This window comes from Nicotiana tomentosiformis, chromosome 3 (assembly GCF_000390325.3).
Source record: "Nicotiana tomentosiformis chromosome 3, ASM39032v3, whole genome shotgun sequence".
In the NCBI taxonomy this organism is placed as follows: domain Eukaryota; kingdom Viridiplantae; phylum Streptophyta; class Magnoliopsida; order Solanales; family Solanaceae; genus Nicotiana; species Nicotiana tomentosiformis.
The window spans coordinates 60,795,329-60,813,397 of NC_090814.1; the positions used below are offsets into that span (position 1 = coordinate 60,795,329).

The window sequence follows — 18,069 nt, forward strand, 5'->3', positions numbered from 1 at the left end:
GCGCATTTCTGGATTGCGGCTGCAAGCAACTTCTGCGGCCGCACAATTCTTGTGTGGTCCGCACTTCAGTAAAGCGTCAAGACTTGGTCTTCTGCACACTCTCTGAACTTGGAACTATTTGTTAGTACATACCCACTTCTGCGGCCGCACATTTTTCAAAATCCTACTGGGTTCTATAGCTTGGGTTGCGACCGCATATAAAATTTTGCGGTCTGTAATTTCTTTTGCGACCGAAGAAATCCTTCTATGGATCGCACTTCTTTGATTCTACACCCTTTTATTGTCTTGTACTTCTAAACACTCCTTTTTTAGTCGGATTTTATCATGGGGGACCAAACTTTCAAAATTCCTGCAATTTGCACAATTTATTAGTTTTGGGAACACAAATTAATACTTTCAGATTAAAACAAAAGCAAAAAGGTGCTAATAAGCAGTCAGAATCTCCACTTATCAGACACGTCTGAGTTCGTAAATATAAAAATTAAGGTCCTTACACATTTTATGTCTATAAAGATTATGTTTGATCTGATCAATCGGTTTTGAATTACGGCCAAGGAAAGGGTCACCTTCGGCAAAGATTAACTGTGTCCGGATAAATTATTCGCATATTTTAATTAAGACTTTGTTTCATTTTTGTTAGATCCTCCGAAGTCAAAGCAACTCAGAGTCGTTGTTTGACCCGGACCTTATTCGGGCTTTGGAAGTTGAACAATTTGAGCAATGTCAAAATTTATGTTAAGGCATTGATGATGTATTAAACCTGAGACACAAGTTATATATTCTAAGTCCTAAGCAAAAGCAAATACAGAAAAATTAAAGGACATGATGTATAGCCGAAGGTTAACTTCTTATATTTATCAAAAAAATATTTACAAAGGTACGAGAAAACGGCCCTAGAATAAAAAATATATGAGTACAGAAAAACAAAAAAAATACAAAACTAACTAAGGCATTTTCTACCTAATCTTCATCGGAGCCCAGCTAGCTATCTGACCCTTCTGGCTAATACTTTGCTTTGGCCTCGGATTCAAACCTCTTGACCTCCTCAATCTTGGCTGCTATGTCGACCTCCCCAGCATAGATCTCCTTGAGAGCTTCCCTCCCAAATAGCCACTTTACATACTCGGCCTTCGTTATAATATGGGCTTTGACTATCTCGACATCAGCCTTATATTGGCCAACATGTCCTAGGCTTCTGAGACCTCGTTCGAAGCCACATCCAATTTGGACTTCAGCGCAATATACTCTTGACCGAGATATACACGCTTTACGATGGTCGATGCAAGTTGCGCTCGAAGTTCCTCATTCAGCCGAGATCATTTGTCGGCCTTTTCTTTCATCACTCGAAGCTGCACTTTGGTCGACGCCGAGTCCTCTTTGGTGGCATCCCGCTCTGATGCTAGGAGATCTATTTTGCCTCTCATCTCATCGGTTGAAGCCTTGACCTCATCCATTTCGGACCTAAGCCGGTCGATCAAAGTTATTTTCTCCTGGACCTGCGAGGTTGCTGCATTAGCATTGGCGTTTAGCCTCTCGTTATCAATCTCAAGCACTCTTACCTTTTCAACCAGAAGGTCATGGTCCTGTTTTTCTTTCGAGGCCTCCTTATGGGCTTTCTCCAGTTCATCTTGGAGGGCGGGGCGGTTGGCCATGTCCCTAAGGAATTCATCCTTCTACTCAGATAGAGCCTTGTACATCTCTGTTTACCGGACCTGCTCCTTGAGGTCGAATTCGAGGTGACTCACCTCCATCCTAGATCGGTGAAAGATTTCATGATGAAGCACCGAGGTCTGAGATATAGAGAAAGAAAATTGTTAAAAAACTATTAAAGCAACTGGAACTCATTAAAATCAAAAGCGAAGATGATATACCCGATTCAGCGCCTACTGAGCCTCATTGAAAATGCTTGGCCCATCTAGCTCATTCATTTTCACTTGGTCTTCTTCAGTTACCAAGGAACGGAGATAGTTAGCCACTCCGATTGCCCCAGATAGCATGCTAGTATTTGTTGGTACCGTGAACATGACTGTATTTCTTCATTCAAGGTCCACACTCGGGGCGGGAAACTACTTCTCGAGCTTTGAGCTCGAACTCGGCCCACCTGATCTTTTTTTCATGACCCTTTTCGGGATCTCCAGGTGGCCAAAGCCAGAGTAATCCTCCAGCATGCCGACATCCACATCCTCGAAAAATGAGTTAATGGCACCATGCACAGCCCAGGACGTTTTGGTCGGTTTCTCTTCGGCGGCCCGAACTTCATCTAAAATGGCCTCCATACGAGGCGGTGACTCTTGAATGTGGATGATGGTGTTGCTTTCAGAGGTGGTCCTCCTCGGGACTAGAGGGGCTTCTTGCGAAGCAGCAGCCACATGTCCTGCTTCAGTCCCCCGAGCTAAGGATGATTCAGCCCAACGAGCATCCCCCTCAGGGGCCACCAATCCTTGATCAGCATCGATCGGCTCGTGGGTGACGAATTTCCATGTCCTCATCATCCTCGGGAAAATCCTTGAGCTGACGAAGGGCTTCGGAATCTGGGTCTCGGGCATCTGATGCCTTTTTGGTGCTCTTCCTTACCTTGAGTACAATCATTTTTCTCTTCTTGACCTTTGCAGGAGCGTCCGAGGAGTCAGGGGATCTTTTCTTCTTCTTTGTTTTCTCTTCATTCTTTGCAGTAGCCTTGGTAATGGGATACAGACAGGGGGATGGTTTGGAAGACGAGGTCGAAACCATAGTGTCAGTGGTTTTTCGGAGCTTGGTGGTTTTAGGCAAACCTGTGAAAGAAGGACTTAGTAATAACAATGATAGAATAAAAAATGAGAAGGAAAAAGTTCATCCAAAAGGGCACTCACCGTGAGAACGGACCTCCCACTTACCTTTGGAGATCTTACGCCACTCACGCTCGGGATAGGTGAGTTGCTTGCATATATCTTTGACCAACTCCCTGAAATGTGGGATAGTGTTGGGGACTCGGGGGACAGCTTCATATCAAATAAAACATGTGATGAGAATGAAAATAGATACAAGAAAGGACTTTAATGACTAAAGAGAAAGTAAACATACGATTGAGGTTCCACTTCTCAGGGAACGACATAAACTCGGAAAGAATAAGGTCCTACCCTGCCAACCTCGGTCTCTGTCTTCATCTATACAGGAGAAGGGAGCTTTCTTTGCTCGACGGGCAAGTTTGATTAACCCCCCTCGAAAGATTCGGGGGCTGTAAACTAAGAGCAAGTGATCGACCATGAACTGAGGCTCCTCTATATTGTTCGTAAAATGACAGAGAAGAGTTACGATCCTCCAAAAGGACGGGTGAACTTGCTCGAGGCAGATTTTGTACCTCTTGCAGAACTCGAGGACCATCATATCGATAGGACAAAATGTGAAAGGATACGTGTAAACACTTAAATATCCTTCCACGTGTGTCGTGATGTCCTCATCGAGTCTGGGAACGACTATGTCCTTGCCTTCCCATTTGCAGTCCTCTCGGACAACTTTGAGCGTCTCCTCGGTAATGAAGCAAATGTACCTCCACGTTTCTTCACCCCGATCTCCTTGTGTGGATGCTTTCTCGACTTTGAAGTCTTTATCTATGGATCAGCCTTTGGGGATGAAATTTGTATGGGGAGGTCCCGGGGATACTATCGGAAGTACTACCTCGGTGCCGGTGGTCGAGGAAGAAGTCATCGGTGCAGTGTTTTGAGGTACCGATTTCGAGGTCTTGGCCATTATTTTCTGAGAATATGAAGACTTGAAGACTTGATATAAAGATTTGAAGATATGGTATGAATATTTGAAGATGAGTATGAAGGTTTGAAGATGAACTATGAAGATATTAAGATATGAAGATAGTAAGAACAAGTTATGAAGATTTGAAGGATCAATGAATGGATGAAGATATGAAAAACTCGAGGGTAACTTAAGGAAGTTTGAAATCAAAAAGTAAGAAAGTGAAAATGGAAAATCGGAACTTTTATAAGGAAAGAGTAATGAGTGCATGATGTTTCAAATTCGGTAACTACCGGGGGTGATCAACCGACGACTGGCGCGTGTCCAAATTCAAAGCTATGTGATTGATGGGACATTTCGGTTCGTCAACTTGCCCATGGTGTGCGGGAGAAGGAACTGTGGACAATTAATCACTTCTCATCACTCCTATAGCCTACTCTCCATTTTTTATCTGTATACGGGTAAAATTGGGGATAGAGTTACCCTTGATTTTTCGTTGTGGAATGAGGAACGACGTTACTTATTACCGGCTCGAGTGAGACCGAAGGTACCCATTGTGATGACCCAAAATGTTATTTTTAAATTTAATAAGTAATTATGTGTTTTAAGACCACGAAAAATAATATTTATCCTTCCTCGACTTGCGTGCGCAGCCTGTAAAATTTTTTTGAAAGTTTCATGTGAAAAATAAATTAAAATGTGAAATAGAGCTTTAAAATTCAAGTGAGTTGACTTTGGTCAACATTTTTAGAAAACAGACCCCGGATCAGTATTTTGACAGTTCAGGTAGCTCCGTATCGTGATTTGGGACTTGGGCGTATGCCCGGAATTTAATTTAGAGGTCCCTAGCTCAAGTTATGACCATTTAACGGAACTAGCAATTTAAAGACTAAATATTCCAAGTTTGACCATGGGATTGACTTTTTGATATCGGAGTCGGCATACGATTTTGGAAATTTGAACAACTCCGTTATGTTACGGGACTTGTTGGTATATTCAAACGGGGTCCTGAATACCCCAAAAGTGAAACAGATCGAAATCGGAACAAGAATTGGACTTAAGCAAAAATCTGAAATTTAGGTTCCTGTATAATCGCACCTACGGAATTTTGACCGCAGGTGCGAGCTCGCAGAAGCGAGACATCCATCGCAGATGCGGCCTTCGCAGGTGCGGCCCTTGTGCGCAGATGCGACATTTTATCCGCAGATGCGAAACCTCGCCTGGTAGACCCTTTTCGCAGATGCGAGATTTTTCTCGCATGTGCGAGCCCAGGCACCGCAGATACGAAAATGCTCGGCAGAATACATAAAATTGGGTCTTAGCCATTTTTACTCATTTTTGAGTTTTGAGTTTTGAGTCTCGGATTTAGGCGATTTCAAGGGGGATTTTCACGACTTTGGATTGGGTAAGTATTCTATAACCAAAAGTGATTATATTTCACAAATCCATATCTATATTCATCATTTATTTCGGATTTAGATGGAAGAAATTAGAATTTTTGTAAAACTTTCCAAAAATAAAAATTTAAGATCTGAAGGTCCATTTGATATCGGAATTGGACAAATTTGGTATGGTTGAACTCGTATCGGAACGGGTGTTCGGATTTCGAGAATTTTTCCGGGATTTGAGATGCGGGTCCCACTACCGAATATTTTAATGAATTTCGGATTTTTATCCGGAAAATTTGTAAATTCATATGGAATTAATTCCTATGATTCGTATTGAATTTATCGAATTGTTTGTGAATAGATTTGAAGCTTTCGGAGGCAAAATTTCAAAGGAAAAGTTGTGGTTGAATAATTGATTGGAATTCGCAAAGCGAGGTAAGTGTCGGGGTCAACCTTGACTTGAAGGAATAGAACCCTTAAATTGTATGTTATGTGAATTGCATGTAAACGACATATAGGCGAGGTGACGAGTGTCTATACGTCGTCAAATTAATTGTTTGCATGCTTACTTAAAAAATCATAAATTGTTTTTAATCATAAATTATTTATTATAATAATTGTTTCTCTCTTATTCTTTGCAAATATAAATTCTTGAATTCCTACATTAATTGTTACATACTATTTGAATTATGTGCCATAATTTTTATTTGACATTTAGTATATTAAATATTAAACTGCCTATTTGCTCCCTGATTTCCATAATAATTTTCTATTTGTCATTGTTTGCTTCATAATTAAACCATAATTATTGTATGCTTGTTGTCTTGAAATTCTATATTAATTGTTACATTTATTGAGAAAATTTCTTCTATAAGAATTGGTAAATGAAAATGTTGGAGGAGCGGGTTGCACGCCGCAACAGACTTCTTAAAAGTCAATATTGGAGGATCGGGTTGCACGCCGCAACAGAACTGAATGCGGATATATTGTGAGAGCGGGTTGCACGCTGCAACAGAATTGATGAAAATGATAATTAGTTATGACTGTTGAGTTGGTTTCAATTATTTTAAATGAGTTACTTGATTTATTTATATTATTTGTTGTTATTATAAATATTGCGTACAGGTTAATGTAAGTGAACCGCCTTAGCCTCGTCACTACTTCGTGGAGGTTAGGCTCAGCACTTACCAGTATATGGGGTCGGTTGTACTGATACTACACTCTGTACTTCTTGTGCAGATTTTGGAGTTGGTCCCAGCGGCGTACCATAGACTTGCTCGGATTTCAGCTATCAGAGGAGACTTGAGGTATAACTGTATAGCGTTCGCAGTTCTGAAGTCCTCGTCTATTGTACCCTAGCTGTGTGTTTATTTCGAGACAGCTTTATTTTATTCAGACCTTTATTTGTATTTATTATAGAAGCCCGTGCACTTGTGACACCAATTCTGGGATGGTATTTAGACACCGTTGTTTGATGGATTATTTCACTATATTTCAAAATTTGCTTCCGCATTTGTTTTCTTATTATTAATACATTTAAAAATTATTTTAAAATGGATAATATTATTCTAACGTTGGCTTGCCTAGCAAGTGACATGTTAGGCACCATCACGGTCTGAAGGTGGAAATTTCGGGTCGTAACACCCATAGATCGGAACCAGGGAAGAACGATACGACGGATCTCGGGCATGGACGAACCCGAAAAGAATCAAGCTCGAGTAAGATGAAAGATCGAGGGTAAAGGAAAGATAGTTAAAGAGACAAAACAGGGAGCCAAAATATCCGCCATCAGCCGGATATTGCGGCATGGATCACGCTCGGTACTGGCTACAGATCATATTTTCATGGGAAAAGGGAAAGAAAAGATTTTTACCTTATTTAGACTTGTATTAGAGTTAAAACTCCTCCACTAGATAAAGAGGAGAACCATTTCATTTTTGGGTCAATATTGGCACGCATATCAAAGCAATAAAGTTTATTTTGGCTTTTACCAATTGTTTAAGTGTTCCTCACTTGTTCATCCATTTAGTTGGAACCGAGCTTTATTTCGAGGGCTCGACCCAAACGGACCGTTAGCATTTAAGCCTAATTCAAGGCTTAATTACTTCGCCACATTTGGTTTGGTTGTTTTATCTCATTTCAATTTAATTACTTTTTTTTTATTATTTATGTTAAATTAAACCATGTGTCATTTAAACCACGTACAAATTTTATTGTTATCCATTTAAAGGGTAAGCAGAGCTCATTCAATTAAGAATTCATACATATACGCCAAAAGAAAAGGAAAGAGGACTAATTATATTTATGTTCCAATTCGACTTATGCTATGGGAATAACATCTGCCTCTTCTGCATGTCCATTTGGCTTACTTTGTTTTGAATTATTACTTGCCAAATCCATATATAATTTTCTGCCATTCAAGTCTCACGCTCTTGAAATTATCGCAGCAGTTAATTTTATACATATATTTTACATTTTTTCCCTCTTTTCTTGTATTTTCTTTTTTCATTTAAAGATCAGAAAATACAGGAACATTGTTGACCTACTGAAAGAACAATATTTAGCTGGATGTTGGTGTCCCGTTGACAAATTAACGACGAAATTGTAGATAAGCAAGAATTATAGAAAAGGAAAAGTTGTTAAGTGAATGGTGTGGAGTATTAGCCAATGATAACATATAACACTCAACCACTTTCCATTATGTCATGCAAGTCAACTTTCTTCAACGTCCCAAAAGAAATATTGAGTCACACTTTACATTTAAATATTTTGGGTAGTGGCCACGTACTAAAGATTCTTGGTGGATAATTGATTGATTTTGGAAGACCCACAATCTAGTATGTCGGTAGTCAAAACATTCACCAATTAAACATCTTTCGAAATTGATTAATTTTGTGATTTTTGGTTCTATAGTATCCTTGCCATTAGAAAAAAAGTCTCGTATTTGCCTCTAACGAAACTCTAACATGAGGGGATATTCAAAAGTTAGAGATGTAAATTTAGTTTTTTTTTTTCTAAAACATTTAGATATATGGAGTTCACTCATTTCACGCTGGCATTCTATTAATGGTAATGACAAATATAAGATAATTTGCAAACGAAAAAAATTATAAATGAATTAAAATCTAACGGAGAACAAAATTAAACCATTTCAAATACTAGTACACAAGCAATTTGGACCTTTTCCCGTTATTCTTGAGAGTTTTCTTTTGATCTGCTCATTCTTTATATTTTTCATGCATTGCTTTACATTACGAAAACGAAACTAATTTTCTGTATATGCTATAGACCTTTTTTTTTGGGGGGGGGGGGGGGGGTTAACAAATAAACTAGACTTGTTATGCTTGATAGGAGTCTAACAGGTATGTGAAACTGCACTCCAAGTTACATACTACTGGCTAGTATTTTCTATATATCTCGTTTTATATGATATTATTATTCTTATTAGTTGTGGAATCAAACATAGTTCTTACCATTATGATTCTTTTTTAAAATTTTATGATTTGCACGATTTTCGAAAATAAACTTTTATTTCAAAAAATTAAGAATTAATATCTGGATTAATTTTAAATAGTTTGATTTTCTCAATCCATAGAGTAAGATTAATTAACTAATGTATGAGATAGTAATTTTTTTTTCCTTTTCCACATGAAATACTATCTTTATACTTAAGTATGATGAGATATTTAGTTACTACACAAGTTACTCCCCAAAGACTCTTCTTATAGGCATACTTAACTGTGCTGTGCTTAACCTGGTAAGACTTCAATGGTAACAAATTACTGCGAACTTAAAGAGATTTCTTTTTGATAATCCAAATTACAAAATTATAGGGCCATCTATCTGTCAGAAATGTTACTTTGAGGAACAAGCCAGAGAAATCAGCCGCATAGGAGAAACAAAGGCTGATGCGCGTGGCATAATTTTAAACAATGATCCCAACGCGTATTGCCAAACCTGTTTCACTTTTGTGGTATAACTCAAGCTTCAAGAACATGGCTTGCTTAGTTTTTATGCAATTTTATGACACTGAAAACCAAAGTTTCAAACATAATCATGACCTTGTCGGCCTTTTCCTTTTCAGCATTTTTAATTTCATAAAGGACTTTAAAAGCACTCTATTCTACTTAGGATTATGTTGAAGGAACGAAGGCTTCCTCGCTTCTAAGCCAAAACGAACTAAAAGAAGAAAAAAGATTGTGACGCTACCCCCTAGTGGTACTCATTTTTCCTCAAGTCAGGATCTCAGATGTTACTTTTTCACAAATGTAGGTTGTTTTCCTTCCATTTTTTAATAAAACGAAAAACATTGAAAAATAATCTCAAGTTAAAAGGTTCAGGATGGTATTTGAAGAGACATGATATATACAAACACCTTTAGAAAGATTCTGGGTTTCACTCAGAATGTTTAAGAAACGAACATTACCATTCCTGAAGAGAGCGTCCAATGATCAAACCTTTGCATTAGAATTTGCGTGAGAGAAGGAATAATTATTGGCGACGACTGTTTACAACAATTGCAGAAACACTAACATCGTCTAAGATTGGAGGCTATTAACAAGTTACGCAATAATCTAAATTTCCACAATGAGAATGTTGTGCGAACATAGGGAGGAAAACATTGAGAAACTTGGGACTTCGTCGATGGCTGCTCCCTCTTCTACACAAAATTAGCTATACAAAATTGTTCTTCGAGTGAAGGGGTACTGCACTTGCAGAACAAATTACAGGATTGGCGTCTCCAGGAATTAGAAGCAATTTCACTAGCAAGATTTTCATTCTACACTTGTCAATGCAGAAACAGGGATTCCATGCTTTTGAAACCATTCGGGCATATGAAATCTTTCATAGAGCACAGGCCGCACATCTTTCTGCTGGGAAAGATGCTTGAGAAGTGGAAGGATAACCTCCAAAAGCTGATACAAAATATAAAGCACTTGTTAAAGTCATGGAAGCATAATAGCAAATTTGAGGAATAGCTTTCATACATGTTTTCTTATGTATTAGACCTGTATATCATGCGGTTGTCCAGCAGCAAATGGAATGCACGGAATTCCATTTAGAGGTTGTAACAAAAAACTAAATGGATTGTTATCAACAATGACAATTCGGCTTAGATCCTTTGATATGCAAGATAAATCCTTCACATGTTCCCGATATTCCCTGATATGCGAGCAAAGCGTCAAACCCACAATAATAAGCTGAAAAGAGATTTTATACAAAGAGAACTGCTTTGATTTAGTCGAATAGTTGTGTCGCATCAACAATGAGCTGAGTTTGCAAGGATACAGAAATCAAAGAGATATGTTGATGCCACAAATTCATGGAACCTTTGACTGAATGTCATAATATTTGATTATGAACCATTAGATGCGGCAAATTCATTATCTTTTTTTATAGGAATGTGCTGCAAATTCATTATCTAACGCAAGTAATCAATTTCTCAAGTAATAACAACCTTTCTTTATCTTTGGGAATCGAAAGAACTCAGTTCATCATTTTCCTGAGAGGAAAAAGGCTTAAGAATACAATAATTTTTGAGGGGGTAAGCCTGTTATCAGTATCATTTAGGTAACTTTCTTTGATTCCTGATAGGTAGTATCATGTAGAGAATGTACAGTTCGTAAGGAAATCAGGTCCTTTCATGAAATAATCCAACGAGATTGAATTATTATAGAGCAGATTTTGATAAAAATGATGCAGCAATGGAAATTTAGCCATCTAAGCATGTAACAAGCATTGAGCACCAAAATATCTCAGAACAGAGACATGATTTGTATCCCAACATACTAAAGGTGTCTTTGCAAACCAAACGCCCATCACACAATTCCTGGTCTCGAGATTTAGTACATTCACAAGCTAGTCAAGAGTCCCTTCGGGGACATCCGATAAAAAACAAGCTAGTCAAGAGCACTAATGTTAGATTATATTGATTTTCACCAGTTTTTGGCACAGAAAGTTCAGTGGATCTGATAATAAACATTGAATCAGACAATGGTCCAACATAAGAGATGAGCTATAAGGCTCGAGAAACTTTTGGAAAGAGACATTGACATAGATCTACCATATTTTTCAACACATTAAGGATTTAATTTGCAAAATTATCAAACACAGCCCAAACACCTAATATGTGACAACCTGAGCTGGAAAGAATGATCCTCAAGGTACTATATGACAGATAGATGCATAGAGTTACTGCTAGATATAGATTCATAGTGTGCATGCAGGACCTGCAATGAATGGACACCTACACAATCAGGCTTGCTTATCATAAAGTTATAATCTTAACAGCAATTATAGTAGTATCTGCTGAGTTTCCAGAAAGAGATTGAGCTAAGAAATATAGTCATTCAGAGCTATATTTTAGTCAGAGGATGAATCATGAAATGCTCCGTGAACGTGAAGGGCTCTGAATAGGGTTAGAAAGGCAAAGTGAATCACTATGACTTACAAGTCAATCAGACAACGACAAGAGACTTCGCCTTCTATTGCTTCAAAATGTTTAGTTCAGATATATTTTTTATGAAAAATGTTTAGTTCAGATATTAGCTACTTAACAGTTACATAACTGATCCTCCAACTCTCCGAACACTTTGGTACTGCAGAAAATAAAACCTTCCAGCCAGGGCCATCAAGGTAAATTCACTTTTTTATAAGGGCCATCAGTGTAAATTCATAAAGTCAGATTGACAAGTCAATTTCAAACATTTTCCATCACTATAATGTCGATTATATGGTGATTACATATTATCAACTTTTCTCTTGGTGGAATACATCGTGACTTTTTTATTCTACCCAGATTTTAATTTGTCTGCTACGCCACGATGGCGTGACCATATTTAGACAGTGAGATAAATGTGGCATCAAGACAAAGACTAGTTAGGAGGAACCAACTCTGAAAAGTTCACACTCGCCAGCTATTTGCAATCTATGGAAGGTCAATGGCTTCAAATGCAGTTTATGGCATCTGATGAGCGCGCGCGCGCATACACATACCAAGGCCAGTGGTCAAATATGTACTAAGAGAGGACTCTGCACTTCTCTCTTCAAGAATAATCACATGAACTGTCAGAACATGTGGCCTTGACACTAATTAGCACCCCTATGTTCATTAGATAAATCTTCACTTCAGAGGCTAATATGCTATAAGGTGACACCAGATATTCGGCCCAGAAAAGACGAATTAACTTGATATGTTTACTCAATTCTCCTGTGGAAGACAAATTGCGGGAATCGAGGCTGAGATGGTTCGGGCATGTGAAGAGGAGAGGCACTGATGCCCCGGTCAGTAGGTGTGAGAGGTTGCCTGTGGCAGGTCAGAGGAGGGGTAGAGGGAGGCCTAAGAAGTAATGGGGAGAGGTGATTAGGCAGGACATGGCACTACTTCAGCTTAACGAGTACATGACCCTCGATAGGAAAGTCTGGAGGTCGAAAATTAAGGTTGTGGGTTGACAGGTAGTCGAGAGTGTCCCCTTGTCTTACCAATAGTATTAGCACTAGTCTTGTATTTTCCTATTCCTAGTTCCTTGTTTTTCCAGAGTGTGTCACTAGTACCAGTAGTTGACACTAGTCTCGTATTCCTTGTTCTTGGTTATTACATGTTTTGCTATTTGCTTCCGCTGCCTTTTACCTTGTTGTTGCTATTATTTGGTTATTGCTTCCTTCTACTGTTCTTGAGCCGAGGATCCATCGGAAAAGGCCTCTCCACCTTCATAAGGTGTAGGTAAGGTCTTACCCTCCCTAGACCCCACTTGTGGGATTCCACTGGGTTGGTTGTTGTTGTTTACTCAGTTCTCCATCTGGTATTGAGGTTGCCCCAAAAAAGGCGAGTTAACTTGAGACGATTACTTAGTTCTCCCTCTTGTATTGTAAGATTCTTTTGCTTTGAGTGCTTTCTGTTTTCCCTTTTATTTTTAGAACATGTACCAGCAGTCCGGCACATCATAACATAAAAACTGAAATAGTTTAACCTCACATTTGGAATTAGCCACTAAACAGGAAAAAGAAAAAACATAAGAATAGAAGCAATACTGACGTGCTAGTTGTTGAAGGCCGATAAAGTCTCATGCTAAACCGATTCCCGAGATCAATTTTGTCAACAAGGGGCCTTGCATAGCCTGCACACAGATAACAATGAGAATTAACCATGTATATATGAACTAGTAAGGAAGATGACAAAATAAATCGCAAATTAACGCCCAAACCTTCAAGCCCAGCAGTAAACAAGACAAGATCGGCAAATTCACCGAGTTCTTTTAAAAAGTCGTGCAATCCAGGACGTTCAAAAACTGTGACATAGTTGATCTTAGGTTTGCTGTCGCATTCCTAAAACCAACAGGAATATATTGAGATAACTATTTCAAGAAACTTGCGTGATAATCACTTAATTATAGACAGAAGAGGGAATATGACCTTGTCTGAAGATATGCACTCAAGCTCAAACCACTTCAATCCAGCCTCTGTGGCCTGGGTGCGTACGATATTGGGCAAACTTGATGTCTCATACGCACAAACTAAAGTTTCATCCAAATCAAGAACCACCTGAAAGCAATAGTTAAGAACTTCAGGAAAAATCTAAAAAGAAGATTTTGGTAAACAGAAAAAGATTGGGCCAATTAGCAGAATGCACTGATTACAGCAAAATTCCATAAATAATTTTACTATCTGCTTATATGAAACCCCGCCAGGATTATTAATAAACCATCTTCAAGTCCCACAACCTCTCATAATAGTCAGCTTTCTGATACATTTGACCACAATAATCTTACAAATTCCAGAACGTCTTTGAGCTTTTAACTTTCAACTGAAGGACATCAATTCTTTAAACCAAGAGGCTGTATTCGCATGCAAATGTAGAAGCAAAATGCAAGACTGAAAGCACCAAAAAGCATGCAGAATCTTTCACCCTCCGCGATTGCCATTTGAAATGAATCCACCTCAAATTTAATAAGACCCATCCAGCAGAGCAGAGGATAACAATACAGCAAATATGCGAACAGCGTATTAACTCTTCAGGGCAGTGACAGGGTTAACAGAGGTCCTACTAACCAAGGCCTACCTAGCAAATACAGGAAGAGCTGCCTTCACTTTATCAAACAAAAGAAACTACAGGAAGAGCTATAATACACACAAAAGAAATGCCAATCAATAACTACGCCTCAGTCACGAACTAGTTGGAGTTCGTTATATGGATCATCTACAATAGAACACACAAGAGAAACGTCACATCATAAATATTCTGATGATATAGCAAGCCATGGAGTTGACATCAGTCACTTTATTTTTCCTTTTTGGATAAGTGACATCAGTCAAGATTTAAACATCTTAAAAGTTGACATCAGGATATAGAGAGGTAATGTTTGGCTCCAATAATCTCCTATAGTTTAGATGTCTTCCTTCAATTATCCGGGAGTTTCTCTTAGTTTAGAACTCCTCTAGTGCACTTGGGCAACATTAATAGGGAATAGAAGACACAAATAGTCCCCTTAGGACATGCTATTATACCACTTATCCGCACCAGAGCCTGCATCATAACCCAACAACAGCAATTGTAATAACTAAAACCTATCTAACTCCCTTGAAACCATTCCCATGTTTCAGATCGTCCTATCTATCTCATTCCCAAGCTACAGTTGCACCAACAGCATAAACCTTGCCCAGCATGCCATCTTCCCAATAAACTAAAGAAAAAGTATTACAGCAAAGAAAACAAGAATAAAGAGAAGAAATCAAAGAAACTATACATATTTTAAATAATTAAAATAAAAACAAAAGAAGAGAAGAAATCAAAGAAACTATACATATTTTAAATAATTAAAATAAAAACAAAGGAAAGAACATGAAAACAGCCAGCAAATAACAAGAATTAGCGTATGCTTTCTTGTAAAATAATGCAACTCCCCTTTCATTTCACATTTATACTCAGACATATTAACATTTCTTAGACATTTTATTTATCTCCTTTTCATCAATCTCATCTTTCACACTCCTGTCCTCTCATCCATCATAAGTTCCCTCTATAGCTCCCTTCCTACCATCTTCTTTGATAAGTGACTTCCTTCCCATTACTTATATAAAAAAAGTAACTTCCTTCCCATATCAAGTTGTAGCTTCCATTAAATATCTCCATCTAAATCATAGGAATTTAATTGCTCATTATATGCATATCTAAACATAAGCCAGTTTGGCATGTCACATTCATTCACAGTCTGTCTATATTTAAGCACACTACTGAACTACCTATGTCATTGTAGTTAAGCATGCTTCCACATCATACAGCTCCTCCGGCAATGGAGGTTGATTCCCCATCCATGAGACCTCTCCAACATACACACACAATTAAAGTAATGGAAATAACAGATCCTGCACTACCAGAGCCTGCAGCAAAGCCCAACCACAGCACTGACAGACTACATAATAAAAACCTAGCTAACCGTTTTCATAAGTTCTTATCATTAGTCATATTTATCTGGTTTGCATGGTATAGTTGCACTAACAGCATAAACCTTTCTGAGCATGCCAACTTCCAATAGACAAAAGAAAGAAAAATTAGAAAAATAGGAATAAAAGAAGAAACCAAAAGAAACAAAACCAGAACTGCCAGCAATATGGAAAATCAGACCACTCCTGTTTCTAGTAAACCAGAAAACTTTCGCCTGTCCTTTCACACAAGTATTCTGATATGTTGATACTTCTTAATACACATCGCACTTTCCCCGTATTTCATCAACTTCATCTTTCATATTCTTCCTGTCGTATTCATTCATCACCACTGCCAACTTGAACTTCTTTCCCTATTGAGTTGTAACTCCATTATATACCTCCATTTAACCACCTTGAAATCTAGTTGCATGTCATATGCACATCCAGAATAAAGCAATGATGTGTGGATCTTCTCTTCCCAGCTTGTTTCCGTTTAATCACACTACTGAACCACCTTAACCATTGTAGCTTAGCTTGCTTCGGACTCATATGGCTCCTCTAGCTGGAGATGGATTATCACATCCCAATATGGCTTCGACATAATACATGGAAGTAATGGTAATAATTTGAAGAAGAATTAGAGATTCCCCTTAATACCCAGAAAAAGAAAAGAAGTTCTAGTACATCACCTCCTAGGAAATAATTGGAGAAAAGCACGCCCATGCAATTTGGGAATTAAAACTTAACAGTTTATGTCCATGCATTGCTCTTTCACAATGAATCATCAAGAAACTTCCTTTTTTTGTTTCTCCATCTACTGTTTCCTTTTTGGTACTTAGGTTTATGGCAACACTAATTAAGCGAGAAAACGCTACAACAGATGACCTACGGAGACACTCCTAACTAAAGAAGTAACAAATAATAGTCATTCATCCCAGCACCGATTAGCTAGGTATGCAACCTGAAAAAAGGTTTGCAGCTCTAGAAGAACAATGCCAATATTTGGCTACAAGATGAGTCCTAAAATTCCTTAAGACTATTTAGTCTGCTTCAGTAGATGTCAATATTAAAACTTCTTCCAAATTCATCTTGCTAAAATTTGACTAACTACTAATTATTACTCCTGTATAAACTTGTGTTGCACCCATAATAACTACGGAGTATATATATCACTGAGTCTCTTGCCTCTTAAAAGTGTTGGTTTCGCAGTGCAACCAAGATTGGTTAACATTAAATTCTGTTCCGTCCTCAGAGAAGAAGCAAAAATTTGCAGACCTAATAGTATTCACAAACTTTAAGACCAGCGAAAATGATACAGGTGAATTGATTGTTTGACAATCTAATCAACTCTTTCTCTCTTTATCCTTTTTTTTTAAATGAAAAGTACACAATCTGATTACCTCATGTGTTGAAAACTAACTCAGTTTTAAGAAGGCATCAAACACTTCATCTGAATTACAGTAAGTAGCTAAACATAAAGCTAAGGAAGCATAACAAATAATGAACAACTCAAACGAAATCTACGAACCAAAATATTACATATGATTCTACTAAAAATTAAGCTTCAACTCCTAAAGCCTAAGCTCGAGATGAATATTCAATAAGCTTTAACTATTTCTAGAAAAAGCTTACCGTGAGTCTCCGTAGATGTTGGTCGCCGTTACCATCACGAACTCTTCCGGCGTCGATTTGCAAGGTGGAAACAGCAACAGACGGTTGCTGCGGCGGCGGAGGCGCCTCCTCGGGCAGCTGAGACTCCGGCAGCTCAACAACAGGCAGTGGCTTGAACTGCGGCGTGGAAGAGAGGAAAGAGCTACTATTACGTAAGCCGACATACGAAAGTACCTGACTCAGAGACGGTGTTCCTCTAACGATCTGAACGAAGATCTGAATAAAGAAAGCCAGCCAGCTCAGAAGCGACCTCCAAGCTGGTAGACTCCTCGGCGCGTAAACGTCCGCGGCGGCTTGAGCCAGCTCCGCCATATATATCTTCACCGGTAGATGCGCAGAATGCTAACGTGCACAGTGGGTGGCGTTTCACCAGTTTCTTACAATTCTATCTGTTTTGTGAATTTTTATATATGAAAATTGTTTGAATAACAAATTAGGAAATTGGAGTGCGGGCGGAGGTGTGGTCAAGGTGGCGCCTCGACGAAGAAGTCATAGTCATTGAAATCTAGATAGATTGAGAAAATGAGACGATAAAAAGAGGGGGATTGTCACGCGCCGGTGGAAGAGCGTCGGCGTTGGCGCTACTTAGTGAAGTGGGAATTCTAATTAATTAACTTATGCTTTTCTTCTGCGTAGCAATTAATTTTGTTTATTAAATCAACGCAGCAAAGCATAAATGCCGCTGTATATATTTGTCCACCGGATTCCTTTAAGCAAACCATCATTTTATACTTTCACAAGAAGAATTTTGAGAGCACGCCAGGGGAGTTCAAAATCGAATCGAAACCAAAAATCGAACCGCAAAAAGGGCTTAATGGCTTATTGATATCGAGTTAACGAGTTAACGGTTTAACGGATGGAG

At 38.4% G+C, this 18,069-nt stretch overlaps 1 protein-coding gene across 2 annotated transcripts; it reads right to left on the reverse strand.

Annotated features, from left to right (window-relative positions):
• Positions 1-9,562: 9,562 nt before the first annotated feature.
• LOC104104168 (uncharacterized) lies at positions 9,563-17,866 on the reverse strand. Of its 2 annotated transcripts, XR_011414740.1 has the most exons (7): positions 17,169-17,714; positions 13,527-13,655; positions 13,319-13,439; positions 13,150-13,231; positions 11,253-11,344; positions 10,124-10,277; positions 9,563-10,030 (listed from the first exon to the last, which is right to left on the reverse strand). XR_011414740.1 is itself a non-coding variant. In XM_009612173.4 (6 exons), exons 1-6 carry the CDS (start codon positions 17,517-17,519, stop codon positions 9,890-9,892), a joined length of 978 nt encoding a protein of 325 aa, XP_009610468.1. In that variant the 5' UTR covers positions 17,520-17,866; the 3' UTR covers positions 9,563-9,889. The 2 variants fall into 2 exon arrangements, 1 of the variants encoding a protein (XP_009610468.1); XM_009612173.4 differs by lacking the exon at positions 11,253-11,344 and having other exon boundaries at positions 17,169-17,866.
• Between the last annotated feature and the right edge of the window lie 203 nt (positions 17,867-18,069).